General features: G+C 41.7%; 1 protein-coding gene across 2 annotated transcripts in view; it reads right to left on the bottom strand.

Annotated features, from left to right (window-relative positions):
* The window catches only part of NUDT4 (nudix hydrolase 4), a 30,423-nt gene extending 18,356 nt beyond the window's left edge, over nt 1-12,067 (bottom strand). Inside the window, exon 1 of one of the 2 annotated variants that reach the window (XM_068937300.1) lies at nt 11,647-12,067. In XM_068937300.1, coding sequence (XP_068793401.1) covers nt 11,647-11,745 — 99 coding nt within the window. In that variant the 5' untranslated portion in view covers nt 11,746-12,067. The remainder of the gene's footprint in view (nt 1-11,646) is intronic. The other variant, XM_068937292.1, reaches the window with a different exon arrangement.
* Between the last annotated feature and the right edge of the window lie 3,440 nt (nt 12,068-15,507).

Raw genomic sequence — 15,507 nt, 5'->3', positions numbered from 1 at the left:
ATTCCACTAGGCAGGCTTTACATTTACACATAAACTCAGAAGCGTTACAGCCTGGGAGTTCTCTTTGGCAGCTATCCAGAAACCCACTAATCTTAGAACTGAAGTATTTTCTCAAGCATCCTTATTGCTATGCTTTTTCCTCCCACAATCCCATTGCTCTTACAGTCTGAATGCAAGGGACCACACTAAGGTACACCTCTGGAACCCTTAGCTGCACAATTCTTTCTCCCTCTAATATTAAAGTTTGAGCCACTAGTGCATGAGACATTCATCTCTGGGTACGCTAGCAATTCACTACCACCTAGAACATTGTACTATGAAAGCTGCCAGCTGATAACTACCAATTACAAGACTGCATGGTGAGGTTGAAAAGTACTCCAGAAAGATTCCTTCAGTTAAGGTAGCAAGCAATCCTGAACTCAATTGCTCCTTTCTCCAGATTCCTCCTAGAGGGTGTGGTTTTCAGGTATTTCCATCTAACCAGCCATAAGACAGATCTCTGTGCCTGGATGACCAGGCTGTAAATACATAGATCACTTAAATGCACCTAAAGCAGCGACCATTTCAGAATGCAGTCACTTGGCAAAAGAGAGGCAAAAATCAGTAGTAAACCCAGCAGCAATTCAACCTCCCTTAATTCAAGGGGAGCAAAATAGGGGAACAGAGATCCAGGTCACCTGGGCATCCTAGAGAAATCTTTTCTGAGAAGGCTAATAATTACTGTTATCTGCTCAAGTATAAAAAATTAAGACTGCAGAACACAGCTCGCCTATCTCTCTTCTGGGCTATGCATACCAAGTTTTACATAAAAGCTTCATTAGGTTTGGAGGAAAATAAATGGAGCACCTGCTATATATGGAAAAAGCTCTACATTACATCTGAGCATATAGTAAGGATTGAGATTTCTTGCATCCTATTACTTGCTAGTGATCATTGCCTTTCCCATGCCTCTGAAAAGTCTTACTCTTGACAAACAAGTCTTATTGAAAGGAAGACTTCCAAAGTACAGCACAGTAGCACCATATCTGCTTGCCTAGCTATACTCTTCAGTTTTTTACTCCAAAGACTGAGGGCAAGTTACTATTTTCCACCTGCCAAGTGAGGCAGTAGAGCTGCAATTCAGCTAAGAGAAAAAGAAAGATTCCTCTGCTAAGACTTATTGACCAAGTTTGTACCCTCATTTCAAGCCCAGAAATAGCAGTGACCTTTGAGCATAGTGAGGAAGAGAAACTGCTAGCCAGTCTACTTGTAATAAGCAGCTATCAATCTGCTTAACCAAGATACAGTTAACCAAAAAACCAAAGGTAATTACAGAGCATGTGGCATTACGGGACTTGCTCACTATAAATGTTAGGTCTGCAGATAAACAACTAAAGATGTCAAGAAAAAGATGCCAAAGTTTTTAGACTGTTTAAACTTCAAGCCAAGATAAAGTTGTGAAACAGTTAGCAGTGATATAATCCAAAAGACTAAAATGTAACAGCTCAGAATAATACAAGTTACAGCCAAAAGCCATTCCTCTATTTTTTTTTTTTTATATTGAGCACTCTTAAAAAGTAGAGAGTGACTTAAGGTTATAAAAAGTTTCAGGGTTATTTACCTTCCTTAACTGTGGGCCATTGCAGCTTATAAAAATGCCTATGTTAAAATCAGCTTATATTATAAAAAGTTAAGGTTGAAGCTTGCTAGACAGAACAAAATAAACCCGCAGGGCTGAATTTGACTTCAAGGCATAGACGTCAACAACTTGAAGTAATGAAGCAACAGAAGCAGAAAGCCACCGTAACCCAGCTAGAAGACTGGAATTTTTCCCACATCAGCTGTATTATCTGCAAGGAAAAGCATACTTACAGTCAAAAAGGTTTCACCCTTGTTCCATAGGGAGCGTTTATTTGTAATTAGATGTCCTTGTAAGCTCTCTCTCCTCACAGCCTAACCATGTCTACTCTCCTCCACACTGCACACCCCATCTTCACCCCTCTCATCACCTCCCGCTAGCCAGTCTCACTACTACGTCCAACTTGTGTTTGAATTCCCAGAAGGGGATCACTGGAAGTTTCCCTTTTTCACTCTGCTCCTAGTAAAACCATCAGTTAAAAGGAATAACTTTCAAGGGGGGAAAAGGACAACACCTCTCCCCCAAAAGACTGGAGCTGGGCTGCAGATACTCAAAGAGGATGGCAGTGCGAGGCAGGCATGGCAGGGGTGTACAGACTGAACATTGCACAGAGGAAGAAAGGACACAGGTGCAGGGACCACACAGAATTTAGCTCCCCAGATTGATAAAGTTGAGCATATACTAATAACTCCAGAACTTTTAAACTGGTCAGATCATAAACTCAAAACAGTAGCAATAAGCACCTCTCCAGTACAAAACTGTGTCAAACTGCTATTACAGTGCACAGATGTACTGTATGTTCTCGCAGTTGCCAGAAACAACTTAAAAGGCAAAAAAAAAATCCAACCCTATTCTGAGAAAACAGCAGGACCCACTCTGATGAAAGTTAATATAATCCAACATAGCACACATCAGGGAAAACTTCAACCTATATGGTTATTTTGCCAAAGTTATAGGCACCTGAGAAAAAGTCATAAGGATGGTTTAACCCAAATACAGTCAAAGGTGTCAATGGAACCCTACAGCTTGTTTTAAAATATCCATAAGCCAATGCTAAGGGAAGAGTAAGAACAGGAAAAATAATACTCCTTAACACTCTTCCAATCTCCAATCCTTTTCAGCTCTGGAACAACCTTAGAAGTACCAGGAAACTACTTTGAACGCTGCAACACAGGAACAATACCGAGCATCAAGGAAAAACCTGCACTACTTATAAACCTGTCAAAGCTTCATAAACAGACATTTGGGTCATATTTGGAATATTCATTGTATGAATTTTGAATTAGAGAGCTCATTTCAACCTGCTACTGTATTTAGAGATTTCCTTAATCTAAAACTTCTTGCTATTTTAAGGATCACTGCCTCATTTCCGTAGCTCTAAAATAGTTTCTCAGTTCTCCTATAGGTTACCATGGTATCCTTGTCCTAGAATATTGCCATCTCATTTTGGACTCTGAAAAGTTGAAAAACGCAATGGAGATTTACAACTTGTGATAGCAATGCCACACATGTAGCATTTAATAAGGAAAGGACTTTACTGAGAATCCTGTCAGGAAGGGAAGACTGATTGCTTGTAGCCTTCATTCTTCGCAGTAATCATTTTCAAAATGCTTTTTTTTTTTTTAAACTAGGTGTGATGTGCACACAATTATCATACAGCATTAAAAAACTCTGAAGATGACATTTCACAGCAGTTAAAAATCAATTCAAGTCAAGACTGCAACACCTTTACTTTTTCCCTTAGGCTGGCACAACAAGTTAGTTCTGGAAGCTGATCTGGCAGGAAACTAGCTTGTAGCTTAAAGCCTGGTTTTCAGCTTGAACACATTCAACACTGATCGCTACATACCCACACAAGGGTCAGGACTGTACAAACTGGGACAGAACTGCAAGACTATAGCTGCCTGTATTTAGACCAGCCTAAGCCAATTCAAGAGCCTCTAACAAAGTACTTAACAGACCATATACTGAAAAGCACAGTTCTCAAATATATCAAATTAAAAAGAAAATTCAATCTCAGTTAACAGAAACTGGCAGAGGAACAGAGAAATGGCATAATAACTAGAAGTACATTAGTCCTAAAACTGAGTAACTTGAGCAAAGTGTCTTGAAAGCAACCCAAAAAAACAGATTGTCTGTACAATATATGAAAGAAGTCTGAAATATCCTCCTTACTGTATTTAAAAGCAAAAGGTTATCCACAGCTTTCTGAAGTCACTGGGTTATAAAAAAGCTACTCAGTACGTGCAAAATAAGCATCAAGCTAATGAAAATTAAATGGAAGAAGATTCTTCCCACACTTGAATCCATCAGTTTTATTGAAAGGCAAAAGTTTCACTGAATGCAAGCTACAAAAACTTTAAAGATCAGTTTTCAAAGCAGCATGACACTTGGACATCAATTAGTGCAGCTCTACTGGGTGATGTTCAAAAGAAATTGTGAGAAAGATATACTTATATATTTTTACAACACTTCAAAATCTTACCTGCAAGTGATTTTTCCTTTGAGATATTGCTATTTTAAGGCAATAAGTCAATAGTGAGAAAGCCACCAGCTTACTCGGGAACCATTTCATCTTAAATGACAGTTAGAATTCTATTATATAGCTTTTCATATAAAATTCATATATTTAGGTAACAGCTTGTTAGAGCGATTCAGAATTTGAGTATTTTCCTCTGACTTCACATACTTTGTTTTGGTCTTAAGCTAAAGCGTGCATATTGGGAACAGACAGCACTATTTCTGTAGCACTTCAGTTAGAACTCATTTCTTCATGTTAACAAGCGCTCAAGTCACCTAGAGCATTTGGTCCCTTCCAAACTTCAGTGTGTTTCTGAGAATCAGATTTGACAGAACTTAGGGTGTAACAAAGGATGTATTTCTTGCATCCATTTATCAGGTTAAGTTCCTGGCAAAAAAAAAAAAAAAAACAAAAAACAAGAAAACCCCCAAAAAACACAAGAAAACCCCAGAAATCTCCATAAAGGTAAATCTGTCTTCTCAGGCTGGGTTAGTCCCCAAATCCACTTTACAGTACAGCCCTTCACCCTTATACTGGCAAATGCAGCCTGAGGGAGAAAACATAGAAGGCAGTAGGTAGGAGAATGCCTAAAACTCACATTTCCACCCCTTTCTTTGCAACTTGAAACCATGGCCTAATCTTGAGTAGCAGAACTCAGTTTTACTGGTTTCTCGGCAACATAATCCATTTGACTAAGGGATCAGCTTCCAAGTACTTTTCAGAAGCAAGAGTTCCCAATCTTTGGGAATCATTCAGCTGTAGGAAAAGACGTAACAGGATTACTTCTTGAAAAGTACCAGTTACATTTTAGCCTTTGTCTTTAAGATGCTTTGGAAAAAGTCTTTGAAGACAATATTTTGGTTTTGAGTATTTATATTTATAGGACTGGTTCCACTGAAGTGTTTTAGCACTAAATCAGATTGCAATGTTCTATGAAATCAGTGTCTGGCCAAAGCCAAAAACATCCTCCTTCAAGATGGAAGAGCTGGAAAAAGCCACTTAATGAAAATAAACTTTATAAATATTCTACCAACAAGATGGAAAATACAAATCAACCTGTGGTCTGCAAACTCACACATCTCAAAAAAATGTTTATGAAAACACAGCCACAAAATTGTAGCTAGCAATAAGTAACGTGAAGCTTCTGAAGTCTGTCCCTCTGCTATTTTAGAGATTCTTTACATGAAAGTTTGCACCACTGAGTTAATTCTGACAATTCAAGGGGAAAGAGTCTACATTTTAGCCACAAATGTAAATACTCAAAGCAAGCTTAGGATGGGGAAAGTAAGCTATAAGGAATAGTTTCTGAAGGGTCTAAATAATTCCAAGCAGTTCAAAAAGACAGCACTTCCTAACTGAGGCAGACCATAAAGTATGTTTTGCTTCAAGACACATTATCCTGATGTTAACCAGGCATAGCCATGCTGCTTTCCCCCGCTCAGCTCAGTCTGAGCAAGAGGGCCTGCTCCATTAAACACATCTGTATTGGCATAGACAAGTAATACCACGGGTATTAGGGAAAAAACCCAAAACAGGTTTCCCACTAAACAACAACTCATGGCTGACTGACTTCAGTTTCCAAAGAGGCATGAATTAAGACTGAAGCTTCCTCCTATGGCTGATAGTAAATTCCTACAGCTTGCCAGTACTTTTAAGACTTTCATCTCTAGCAAAACAGTTGGAATTTGTCAAGAAGATTCCTGCTCAAGGCGAGCTGTATATACAGTGATCTCAGAAAGCTTTTTTGTGTGGATAACGAGGCATCTGCATTTGCTAAGTTAGTTGCCTGATATAAATCCTACCAGTGACTTAACATTCAATTATTTTTCCTAACATTAATACAAGTTTAAGCCACAGCAGAATCCCATAGGGGCCTACAAGGATGCAACGTAAGCAGAGGCTGTAGACACATCACAGCCAAACAGATTTAGGATTCAACAAGAACCATTCCGGAAGCTATCTGTAGGCCTTGATTTTAAGAGCTACGTTCCTTCCTACACAACAAAAATGAAGATGTCCAAGTTATCAGAAAATACTGAAGCAAAATTAAGGAGGTAATCATTCTCTGTCAGTTAATCCTCCTGGCTGTCAGCAATGCAGAAAAACAAGACAGCAAGTAAAAAAAAATCAGTGTAGCTGAAACGCATTTTGAAAGAGATAGTCTCTGATATTTTAAAATATGCCTGTATGCTATTAGACAACAATAAAGCAAGCTAGATTACCTGCATCATTCCTTATCCCATTTTGGAGAGCCTTAAATACGATATGTAACAGTCACACTCCAAGTTATGTTTTAAAGCACACATTATCTGAGGGTTACACCTGAGAGCTTATAGTGAAGGATAAAGAAATCAAATGATAAATTTGAGTCAAATATGGAGGAACTTTCATCACTTTGAATGTTTACTTGAAATAATTCTGAGAACATCCCATTTTGTTGCCTAGTCAGATCACACTTCTGGGCCCATTATAAGGATTTTTAAGTCTTGACATTTTACAGCTCAAGAAATAAAAAAAACACTAAATCACGCCAAAAAGGAGATACAATTATGAGCAGTTTTTTAAAAATACAAAGTTGAAGAGGCTATAATTGACATATATGCAATGACTGGCACAAAAAAAATCTACATTTTCCATAAGAATGAAAATATGAATAATTATTCTTACTACCATCTCAACAGTAACAGGTGACCCTTTCCATCTATTTTCATCTCTGGTCCAAGGCTGAACAATATAACCAGAAGATGAAAGTTTGAAGACCTGATGAAGAGATTTTTTGCTAAAAAAAATCAGATAAAACTACTTTTAGATCAGCTGCTAATAACTGCTGGCTGAATACTCAAGTAGAGCTTTTAAACACTATATTAAACTACAGAAAGCAGTATCTAAAGATGCTACAGTAGTTAGAATATATTCAAGTTTCATATTCAAGGTATTTAAAAATAACTTTTCATTTATTCATACAATATGTAGTTGATTCAGTATAATCAAGTTAACTTTTAAAATTGCTTAGTTATCCAAATGACTAGAAAAGCATTTATAACTATTTGCTTTTGCTGTCTTAAAGGTCTGCCTTGTTCTCTACTTGGAAAGGTAAGAATTTCTTTGCCTGTCCTCCACCCAGACCCTAAAAGGCAGCAGTGTTTTAGGCAGACCCAGCATTCAGGGAGCACTGCACGCATATGCAATTCCTGCTTGCAGGAACAGTCGGTCCTCGTAGTACGAAGAGGTTCTCCTGCAGGCTCAGACAACTGCCACCCTCCTCCCCCAGTTGCTCAAGAGACCCCATTCCCTCATTTGCACATCCACTGTCCCATCCCAGAGCATGCTCTATACCATCAACCGTTCACATATACTTAAGAGCTTCTTGCCTGCCTAACCTTAAGCACAAAGCTGGAAGCCCCAAAACATCTCTTGCCCACATGGTCTTGTTCTGTTTTTCACAGCATTTCTCCTGCTCTATTTTCAACTTTCTCTTTCCAGGGGCAGCCAGTGCCTGCAATTACTGCTCCAGTCCCATTAAGAACACCAGTAGGCAGCAGTTCATCTCAAGTCCAGCCACCTTGCTCTCTTCAGCCCAAACAGCATTGAAAGAGACCAAAACAAAAAAGTAACCCTTCTTAATGAAAGAAGTCCAAGAGATAATCTTTTAAAATGCTCAAAAACATCCAAAGCAACTGGCTGCATTATTTCACTATCTAGACTACCTCTAGGATTCATTTTAGGGCTTAAAAAAACCCATACAGTATCACAACGTGAAGGCTACAAAACCTGAACCAGAAAGGGCTCTAGCAGTAAACTGATTGATATGGAATCCTTTGAAGAGGATGAAAGAAACAGGAAGGGAGGATTTTGCACTGGTTCATCTGAACAACCATCAGCTGTATTAGAAGTACATGTTTTGTGCCACAATCCCAGCTCTGAAAGCAACGCGAGGCTTTTGACAGGTTACAGGACTGTGGGCAAGCCCAATTTCCATCCCACAACACACAAGGAGAACTTGCTCAAAAATCTCAAGTGTGGTAGCAAAAAATTTTCTAAGTCTAATTGAACAGTTTCACAGCTGGAGAACAGCACTTCAGTGGCTGGATTTGAACCATTCTCAGGGACCATCAGACTGAATTTGACCTCAGCGGTATTCTATAACCTATCTGTTTTGAAACAGGAAAAGTAAACAAATAAGTAAAATATAATGTATTTTTGGTAAAGCCATGTTAACAGTCTTTTCAACTGATGTGTTGCTTCATCATCTATGAAACAGTGCAGCCTAGGTTTCAATAAGGCTTCCAATAAAAAGTTACAAAAGGAGCGTAACAGCAAAACGGATGGGAGATAGACCAAGAAGCAGTAATAGCAGCTTTTGTTAAAAATTTAAGAGATTAAATATAATTTTAGTGACCAGTCTTGTTTTCATTGGTGATGATCACAAAAAAGGTTATTGAAATTTGCACATCTCCAAGCTGGGAAGCAGTGTCCATAAAGGAAGATCGGAGTGTCAGTAGAGGAAGCCCATGATCTTGTACTGAAGCTGCAGAAGGACAATAGCATTTGGTTAAGAACATACAATGGCCTATGCACTAGATTCAGAGTTTCTGCTGCAAGTTGAGAGGTCACGAGGTGGGAGCAATTTAGAGACTTATACGCTACTGCTAATTACAGGATGACTGACTGCACAATAGCTTTGTAATCATGATAAAGACAGGCCCTATCACAATGTTTTTTCTGGTAGGGATAGAGAAGTATCAGTAGCTTCTTATACAGCACAATGAGTTTCCATCTATACTGACCACGATTGTCACCCACATTCAAAAAATATGTATGTCAAGCTGAAGGAGATAAAAGAGCTACCAGAATGATCAGAGAAAAGGAAAACCCATTTTAGAAGAGGCTACAAACTTTGTTTAGGCCATCAAAAGAGTGCTGAGAAGGAAACAACTGCTGCCTACACATGCATCAGAAGGCTAAGTACAAGAAAGGAGAGGAAAAAAAGCTGAAGGCCAGTTCACGTCCAGTTGTGCCTGTGCATTTAGAAAGCCAGGATGGAAGTTGGAAGATAGGTTAATTTTAATATTTGTATTGGAAGACTGCTGCAAATACTCATTCCTCTGGACAGAAACACTAGTAATCTTAAAGTCAGAGCATGATCCATTAAGAGAGTCCTACAGACAATATCTCCATTTAAAAAAAATCCGCAAGATTTTGCTTTCTTGCTTCCAGACTCCTAAAATGGAGTACATTGCTAAGTATTTATTTCAGTAGCCTGCAATGGCAGAATGGGCTCTATTGCCTCATCTCCAGCACAGGGCAGTTCTCAGTTCATGGGTCAGTAATAACCCTTGTGGGTTACAGGGTCAAACAAACATTAAAATAACTGTTTTCAATAGCTTCTACAGAAGTCTGCTGTTCTTCCTGCCCTCTCTAGTCACCTAGGTTCTGCTTTTATGCTCCTTCAAAGTCAAAGTTATCTGGCACGAGAAGATCCCCAGAGTTGTAAATTAGCTGAAAAATGGTGGTTCAACCACTAGAAAAGCAGAAGGGAAACACTCAAGACCTTTATGTGCAGTGTGAAGTAGACCTACATAAAAATCGTATTAAAACAGTATTGAAAAACAGCAGGAACATCCCTCATCCAGCAAATCCAGGGAACATGGCTGGTGATCCAAGTTAATAGCAGCCAGGCATCAAGCTTAAGGGATGTGTCTGTACCAAGGCAAGTAGAGCTGGCACTTGGGGAACTGCTAAACCAACTGGTTTAATTTAAAATGCTACCATTGCTTTTCTGGAATTAACTTTTTGAAGCTAATTTCAACCGTTTCCACATCTATGGCCTGAATGTGACTCAGTGTTATCCCATTCATTTCATCCTCATGCATGTTTACTTGTACAAACCCTGAAGCCCAGGAAGCCTCCTGCCAGCCTTACAGGTGCTCCATCCAAGATTCCTCCAAAAGCATTCCAGCATAAGGTCTGTCAGCCTCCACTCTTCTTACACAAAGCAAAGTCAGGCAAAGCAATTACACCACCAGCCTTAGCCTTGGAGACTGTTCCAATGCATAAGCAATACTTGGAGCAGCCTTATCCGGATATCAGATTCACAGAAAAAAGCAGCAGCAGCAGGAAGTGAAGAATGAATGGACACTACAGACAAATGTGACCTGCACCATGAATTTTCAACTACCAATGCGGCAAGAAAGCCGCGACACAAAACAGGCATTTGAATCCCAAACAAGCCTGAGACAGGGCAGCATCCAAAGATGACCACTGAAGCCACACAAATGGAGAAGCATGCTGGAGTATCAGAGGTGCTGCTGAAACCAAGGAAGAGCTACACCAACAATAAGAGCTAGCAGAACTTCTGCACAGAACCTTTCTCCTTCACAACATTTAGCAAAATCTGACTAGCACATTCACAAGGCTGTATTTATACTACTTAGGGAACAGCATATACCAAAAGACTATACAGGATTTTTACCCAAACCCAAAGGTCAGCACTTTGGAACGAGGCCTCTCCCTACTGCATTGTCTCTCTTACAGGACATTTAAAGATGAGTAAGAAATTTCCCATATTGGCAGCCTGGATAGGACACTAGCTTCTTCCAGCATATAGGCAAAGAGGGAAAATAAGACCTAATATTCATGACTTATAACCATTAAAAATCAAAATGAAAACACAAAATTAGGAAAGGGCACAGTTCCAGCCTGAGACAGTATCTAAACGTATTGTGCAATGACACCATCAGAGAAGTTTTCAGGTAACTGCCAAGGTAATTGACCTTGGCTAGAAACACAGGACAACTTTGTTGCTACCTCCTGATTCTGCTGCAACATAAAACCACCACTCAGTGCTGTTCATCTCTCCTCTAAAGATCAGAACTAACCCCCCCACCACACAGCTCCTTACACAAAATGTTTTTCAGTATAATTTTACTCTCCTGGGTTGTGGAAGAAGGAGGGGAAAAAAAACAAAACGGGGGGAAGACACAAAGCACAGGTTTCTAGAAGACCAGGTCCCCTCCCAGCCCTTACCTATGGCAGGGGGATCACTTTAAGCGCAGCACTAGCTCTGTTCTCAATGCGCCATTCTATACTAATGGATTTTTTTTTTTTTTAAATAGGTGCACAGACAGGGATTTAGTAAAACCCTCGGAGTTTCGGCACCTCCCCCCCCCTCCACCCCGCCGGCGGGGTGCGGCCCGGCCGGCAGCGCGCAGAGCCCCGCGCCCCCAAGATGGTGGGTGAGAGGCGCGGGGCCGCCGCCCCCCCCCCCTTGCACCCGGGGAGAAAAGCGAAAGAAAGCGTGAAGGGGGGGGAAAAGAAAAAAAAAAAAAAAAAAGAAACCAGCGCGTGTGCGCGCGGATTCCCCCCAGCGCCGGCAGGGCCCCGGCGAGACAAAGGGCCGGGCGGCGGCGCAGAGGGTCGCGGCGAGGCCGGCGGGAGGCGCCCGCCCGCCCGCCCGCACCCGGCGGCGGCCGCCGCCCCACGTGCCCGGCGGCTCCGGCGGGCTCACCTCGTCCTCCCGCTCGCTGCGGAAGCAGAGGCACGCCGCCCGCTTCTTGTAGCCCTCCCGGTCGTACGTCCGCGTCTGGTTCGGCTTAAATTTCATCATAGAGGCGGTGACACCCCGGCTGCCCCCCGGCCGCCGCCGCCTCTCCGGCTCCGCCGCACCCCCCGGGACGCCGGTGCCCGCTCGGCACTGGGGTGAGGAGCAAGGCCAGCCCGGGTCGCCCGTCACAGCCGCGCCGTGCCGCCGCGCCCGCCCCAGGAGCTGCGCCGCGCCATGGAGGAAGGGAAGAGACAGAGGCTGCCGGCTGCGCTGCCGCCGCCCGGTTCGGTTCGGTTGAGCTCTGAGCCGCCGCCGCGGCCGCCCCTGCGCCCACTATTTAACCGTAACGCGCATTCCTGCGCCCGCCGGCGCCGCGCCGCACCGCGCAGGCGCCGGGAGCTTGGGCGGCCGGGGCGGGGCCGGGGCCGGGCGGGGCGGGGCCGGGCAAGGCCGGTGGCGGGGTGACGGGCGGGTGGGCGTGTGCGCGGCGCGTTTGCTTAGTCACCGCGGGGGGCCGGGGCCTGCCCGGGCGCGGCGGGGCGCCGCGGTAACGGCCCTCGGGGGAGGCCCCGCCCCCCGAGGCTGCCGCCGCTGAGGGAAGGGCGGTTGGCGGCGGTTGGCGGCGGCGGGTTGACAGGAGCCGCCGGGGCGGCGGGCGGCGGGCAGGGCTCGGGCTCGGGCTCGGAGAGTGGGTGGGTGACATACCGTAATAAGAGCGTAGCTTTGCCAATATCAGTTAATCCCTCTTTGAAACTTATTTTTTACAATATACCAGCGCTTTTTAGTAAGGAAAGTAGACTCTGCCTACACTGCTCCTCTGTTTAATGTAATAAAATTATTTAGAAAGTCAGTAGGGACGAAAGACATTCGCCATGCTGCTTCTAGGTCAGAAAAAGCCCCATCCCCATACTTTTATTATAATTTAATGGGCACAAAGCCCCAGTGTTTTTAGTGTGACTCCTTTTTTCAATGGCTCTAGAAGCTGTGAGTTGCAAGCAGCCATCAAAAGATGTGCTCCCTGCAGGTGAAAGATTAAACACGTGAAACACGGGAAGTGGCGTGTGCCAGCACATTTGTGCTTGTACAAATCACCCATCCAAACTGTCCCCTAAACGTTTTTCCTCAGGAAAATCTTATTTGGTGTTCAGTAGATTACTTTCTGTTTTTAGAGTGGGCTGATGTGCTTTGTCTTACTTGCTCCATGTTGTTCCAGAAGCCCTATATATTTCCATCCAAAGAGGCTTCATGTTTTTTTGAGTCTTCTTGGTCTGCAATAAATCAGACTTCTGGTATGTTTTTTGTGACTAACACACTGAAAGGAGAAGGGTTTATCATGCAGTTGCTCAAGTTGTCAGCAAAATTTGAACCTTCAGTTCAGAGCTTTAACTAAATGATCAGTCAGTACAATATCACGTTTGAAAAAACCACAGAAGCTGAGGAAGGGAAAACAAATCATATTGAATTATTTTATTATATTAAAGATACAATAAGCTGCAAAGTCGAAATGCCAAATATTAATAAACTCCAAATTTAATTTGCCTATACATTTGGCTTTACTTGTGTAAGTATGTTTTTCCCTAGAAGGCCCCTGCCTCTTTTAGCAAGTGGGCTAGCAGGTCACATTGCTTCTTTCTCTCCCTCAGTGCAGATCCAGGTCTCATGTACTTACTACACATCATCAGTCCGATCTCAGGCTGCTTACAGATTTGCTAGTTATTTCGTGGTTCCCTAATCAGAATAAAAGTTCTTTGCAAGGGAATGACGAGTCCGGATTTTTTTGTTCAAAGTTTGAAGAGTTAAGCTTGGAGTCCTGTGGGAGCACTGTAGAAAAGATAAAAACATTTTTGATACCAGTATTCACAAGCTTGTTCATGGTACAGAAAAAGTAGTGTGATGTAATTAAACTCACGGGCTCCAAATTAAGGTTGCGCAGTTAGGTTTTGTACGAACATTTCTTAGCATTTGACTTAGCATTTCTAAGTATTTGACTTTGCCACCTTTGAGTGGCGTTCCTATGTAGTTTTAAAGATACGTGTTTACAAACAGCATAGGTGCATATTCACGTAATGCAACATAGTGAAGAAAAATATCTTGCCGCTGGTCTGCTTGTTCTCTCCCCTTACAATGGAACTTGTTTTACTTTGAGCTACCATTTTGGAGTTTACCTTTTAAGACAAACAGGCTTTAAGTCTTCAGCATGACTCTTTTTGACTTGTTCTTTTTGTTTGGGAGACCTCACCTCCCACGCAACTGGAGGAAGTTCAAAAGCAGGATTTGCGCTTAACAAGAGCAGTGTCCAAAGATCAGATGAACTTAGGCCAGGTTTTCCACTTTTGTACGACTCACCCTTCCCATCCTCCAAAATCAAACAAAACATTTGACTGCCAAAGCAGAACCCAACACACCAATCCTCTCTCTCTTGTGAAATTCCATGGTCCTTAGTCACATATTACAGGGGTAAGAGCCGGAAGCGATAGTCCTGCAAGATCAACTGGTCAGTAGGAAGCATAGACTGGCTATGGTTACCTTTTCCAGTCCACATATCAAATGCAGGAACAGCTTATTCGTCAAAGTTCTGAAGTTCTGTAAATTAATTGGGGCTCCGTTTGTTTTCCTAGAATCTCCAGCTTCTGCCTACATGTAATGAGGCTTTTATTTAAAAACACTTTTTAAAAAGTGTTCGCTTCACAAATATAGACAAATCTTTAAAGTAAGGACAAGTGAATCCTAAAAAGTAAAGTGGTAGAACCTTTTGGTTTTTGGACCTTGGGAGGATTTTTTTGAGGTTTTTTTTTTTTTTTTGGAGGAAGGTTGAGTTTCATCATGCTAGAAATTAATCTTAAATGTCTGAACTGATGTCTTTTTGTTTGGAGATGGAACTTTTACATGGGCCTTGGTTTTAGAGTATTCAGGAGGCTTAAAACGTCAAGATTTGGGTTTTTGATCCTCATTGAACCTGTGGTCTTTCGATATTCAGATTAGCCTTTAGTCAGAAGTCAGCAACAGCTCTTTGTGAAACAGTGAGATCAACAACCATCAGGAAGTAATTAACATTTATAATGCTACCACATATCATATTCACAGTAGTTTTGTAATGAAGCATTGTCTCATATTTTGTTAATACACCGTATTAGTGCTAGGTATTGAATTAGGATTGCATAGGTTATATTGCCTGAAGGAACTGTTACAGTGTTGTACCACTGGTACAAGGTCTTTTTTTTTCTTTTAGTGAAGTCCCTCTGCTCCGAACTTACTTACGCAATAGCAACAATGATCGTTAAGTAACTGATGATACCTTGAATACATGTGTGAACCACAGCTGAGTAAACAATGCAAGATGCAAAGACACTGTTAAAGGAAGTTCAAAAATCTCTATATTCAAACAGAACTAACTCTCTACCTAGCTGCGGTTGTAGTTTTCAGGGAAGCAAAGTCTGCTTAAATGCGAAGGAGCAACGTTCTTTTCCTTGAGAAGAAAGAACCAGGTTTAAAAATTTACAGAGTAATTAAATTTTCCAGTTCCCTTGACCTACATTTATTGCCCAGACTAGAAACTGCAGAGTTCAATAACTGTGTTCTGACAGGTTTTGTATGAGTTTCTTTTCCTCTCTTGAGTTTATTGATGTTAATAAAAATGAAACATTTGCTTTGGAGGAACTTCCAGTTCTCTACTTAAGTTTTATTCTGAACAGAGATACACACCTAGATTTTTTCTTTCCTCCCCAAGCAGCACATCAGATTAATTACTTTGCATTATGGAAATCAGTTTCTTTAGTTATCATCATTCTAGAAGATCATTTTTTCTGTCATGGTTGTAACATGTCT

The sequence above is a fragment of the Struthio camelus genome, chromosome 1 (assembly GCF_040807025.1).
Source record: "Struthio camelus isolate bStrCam1 chromosome 1, bStrCam1.hap1, whole genome shotgun sequence".
NCBI classification, from domain to species: domain Eukaryota; kingdom Metazoa; phylum Chordata; class Aves; order Struthioniformes; family Struthionidae; genus Struthio; species Struthio camelus.
Note: the sequence above shows the minus strand (reverse complement) of the source record. Positions and strands in the feature narration are given on the sequence as shown.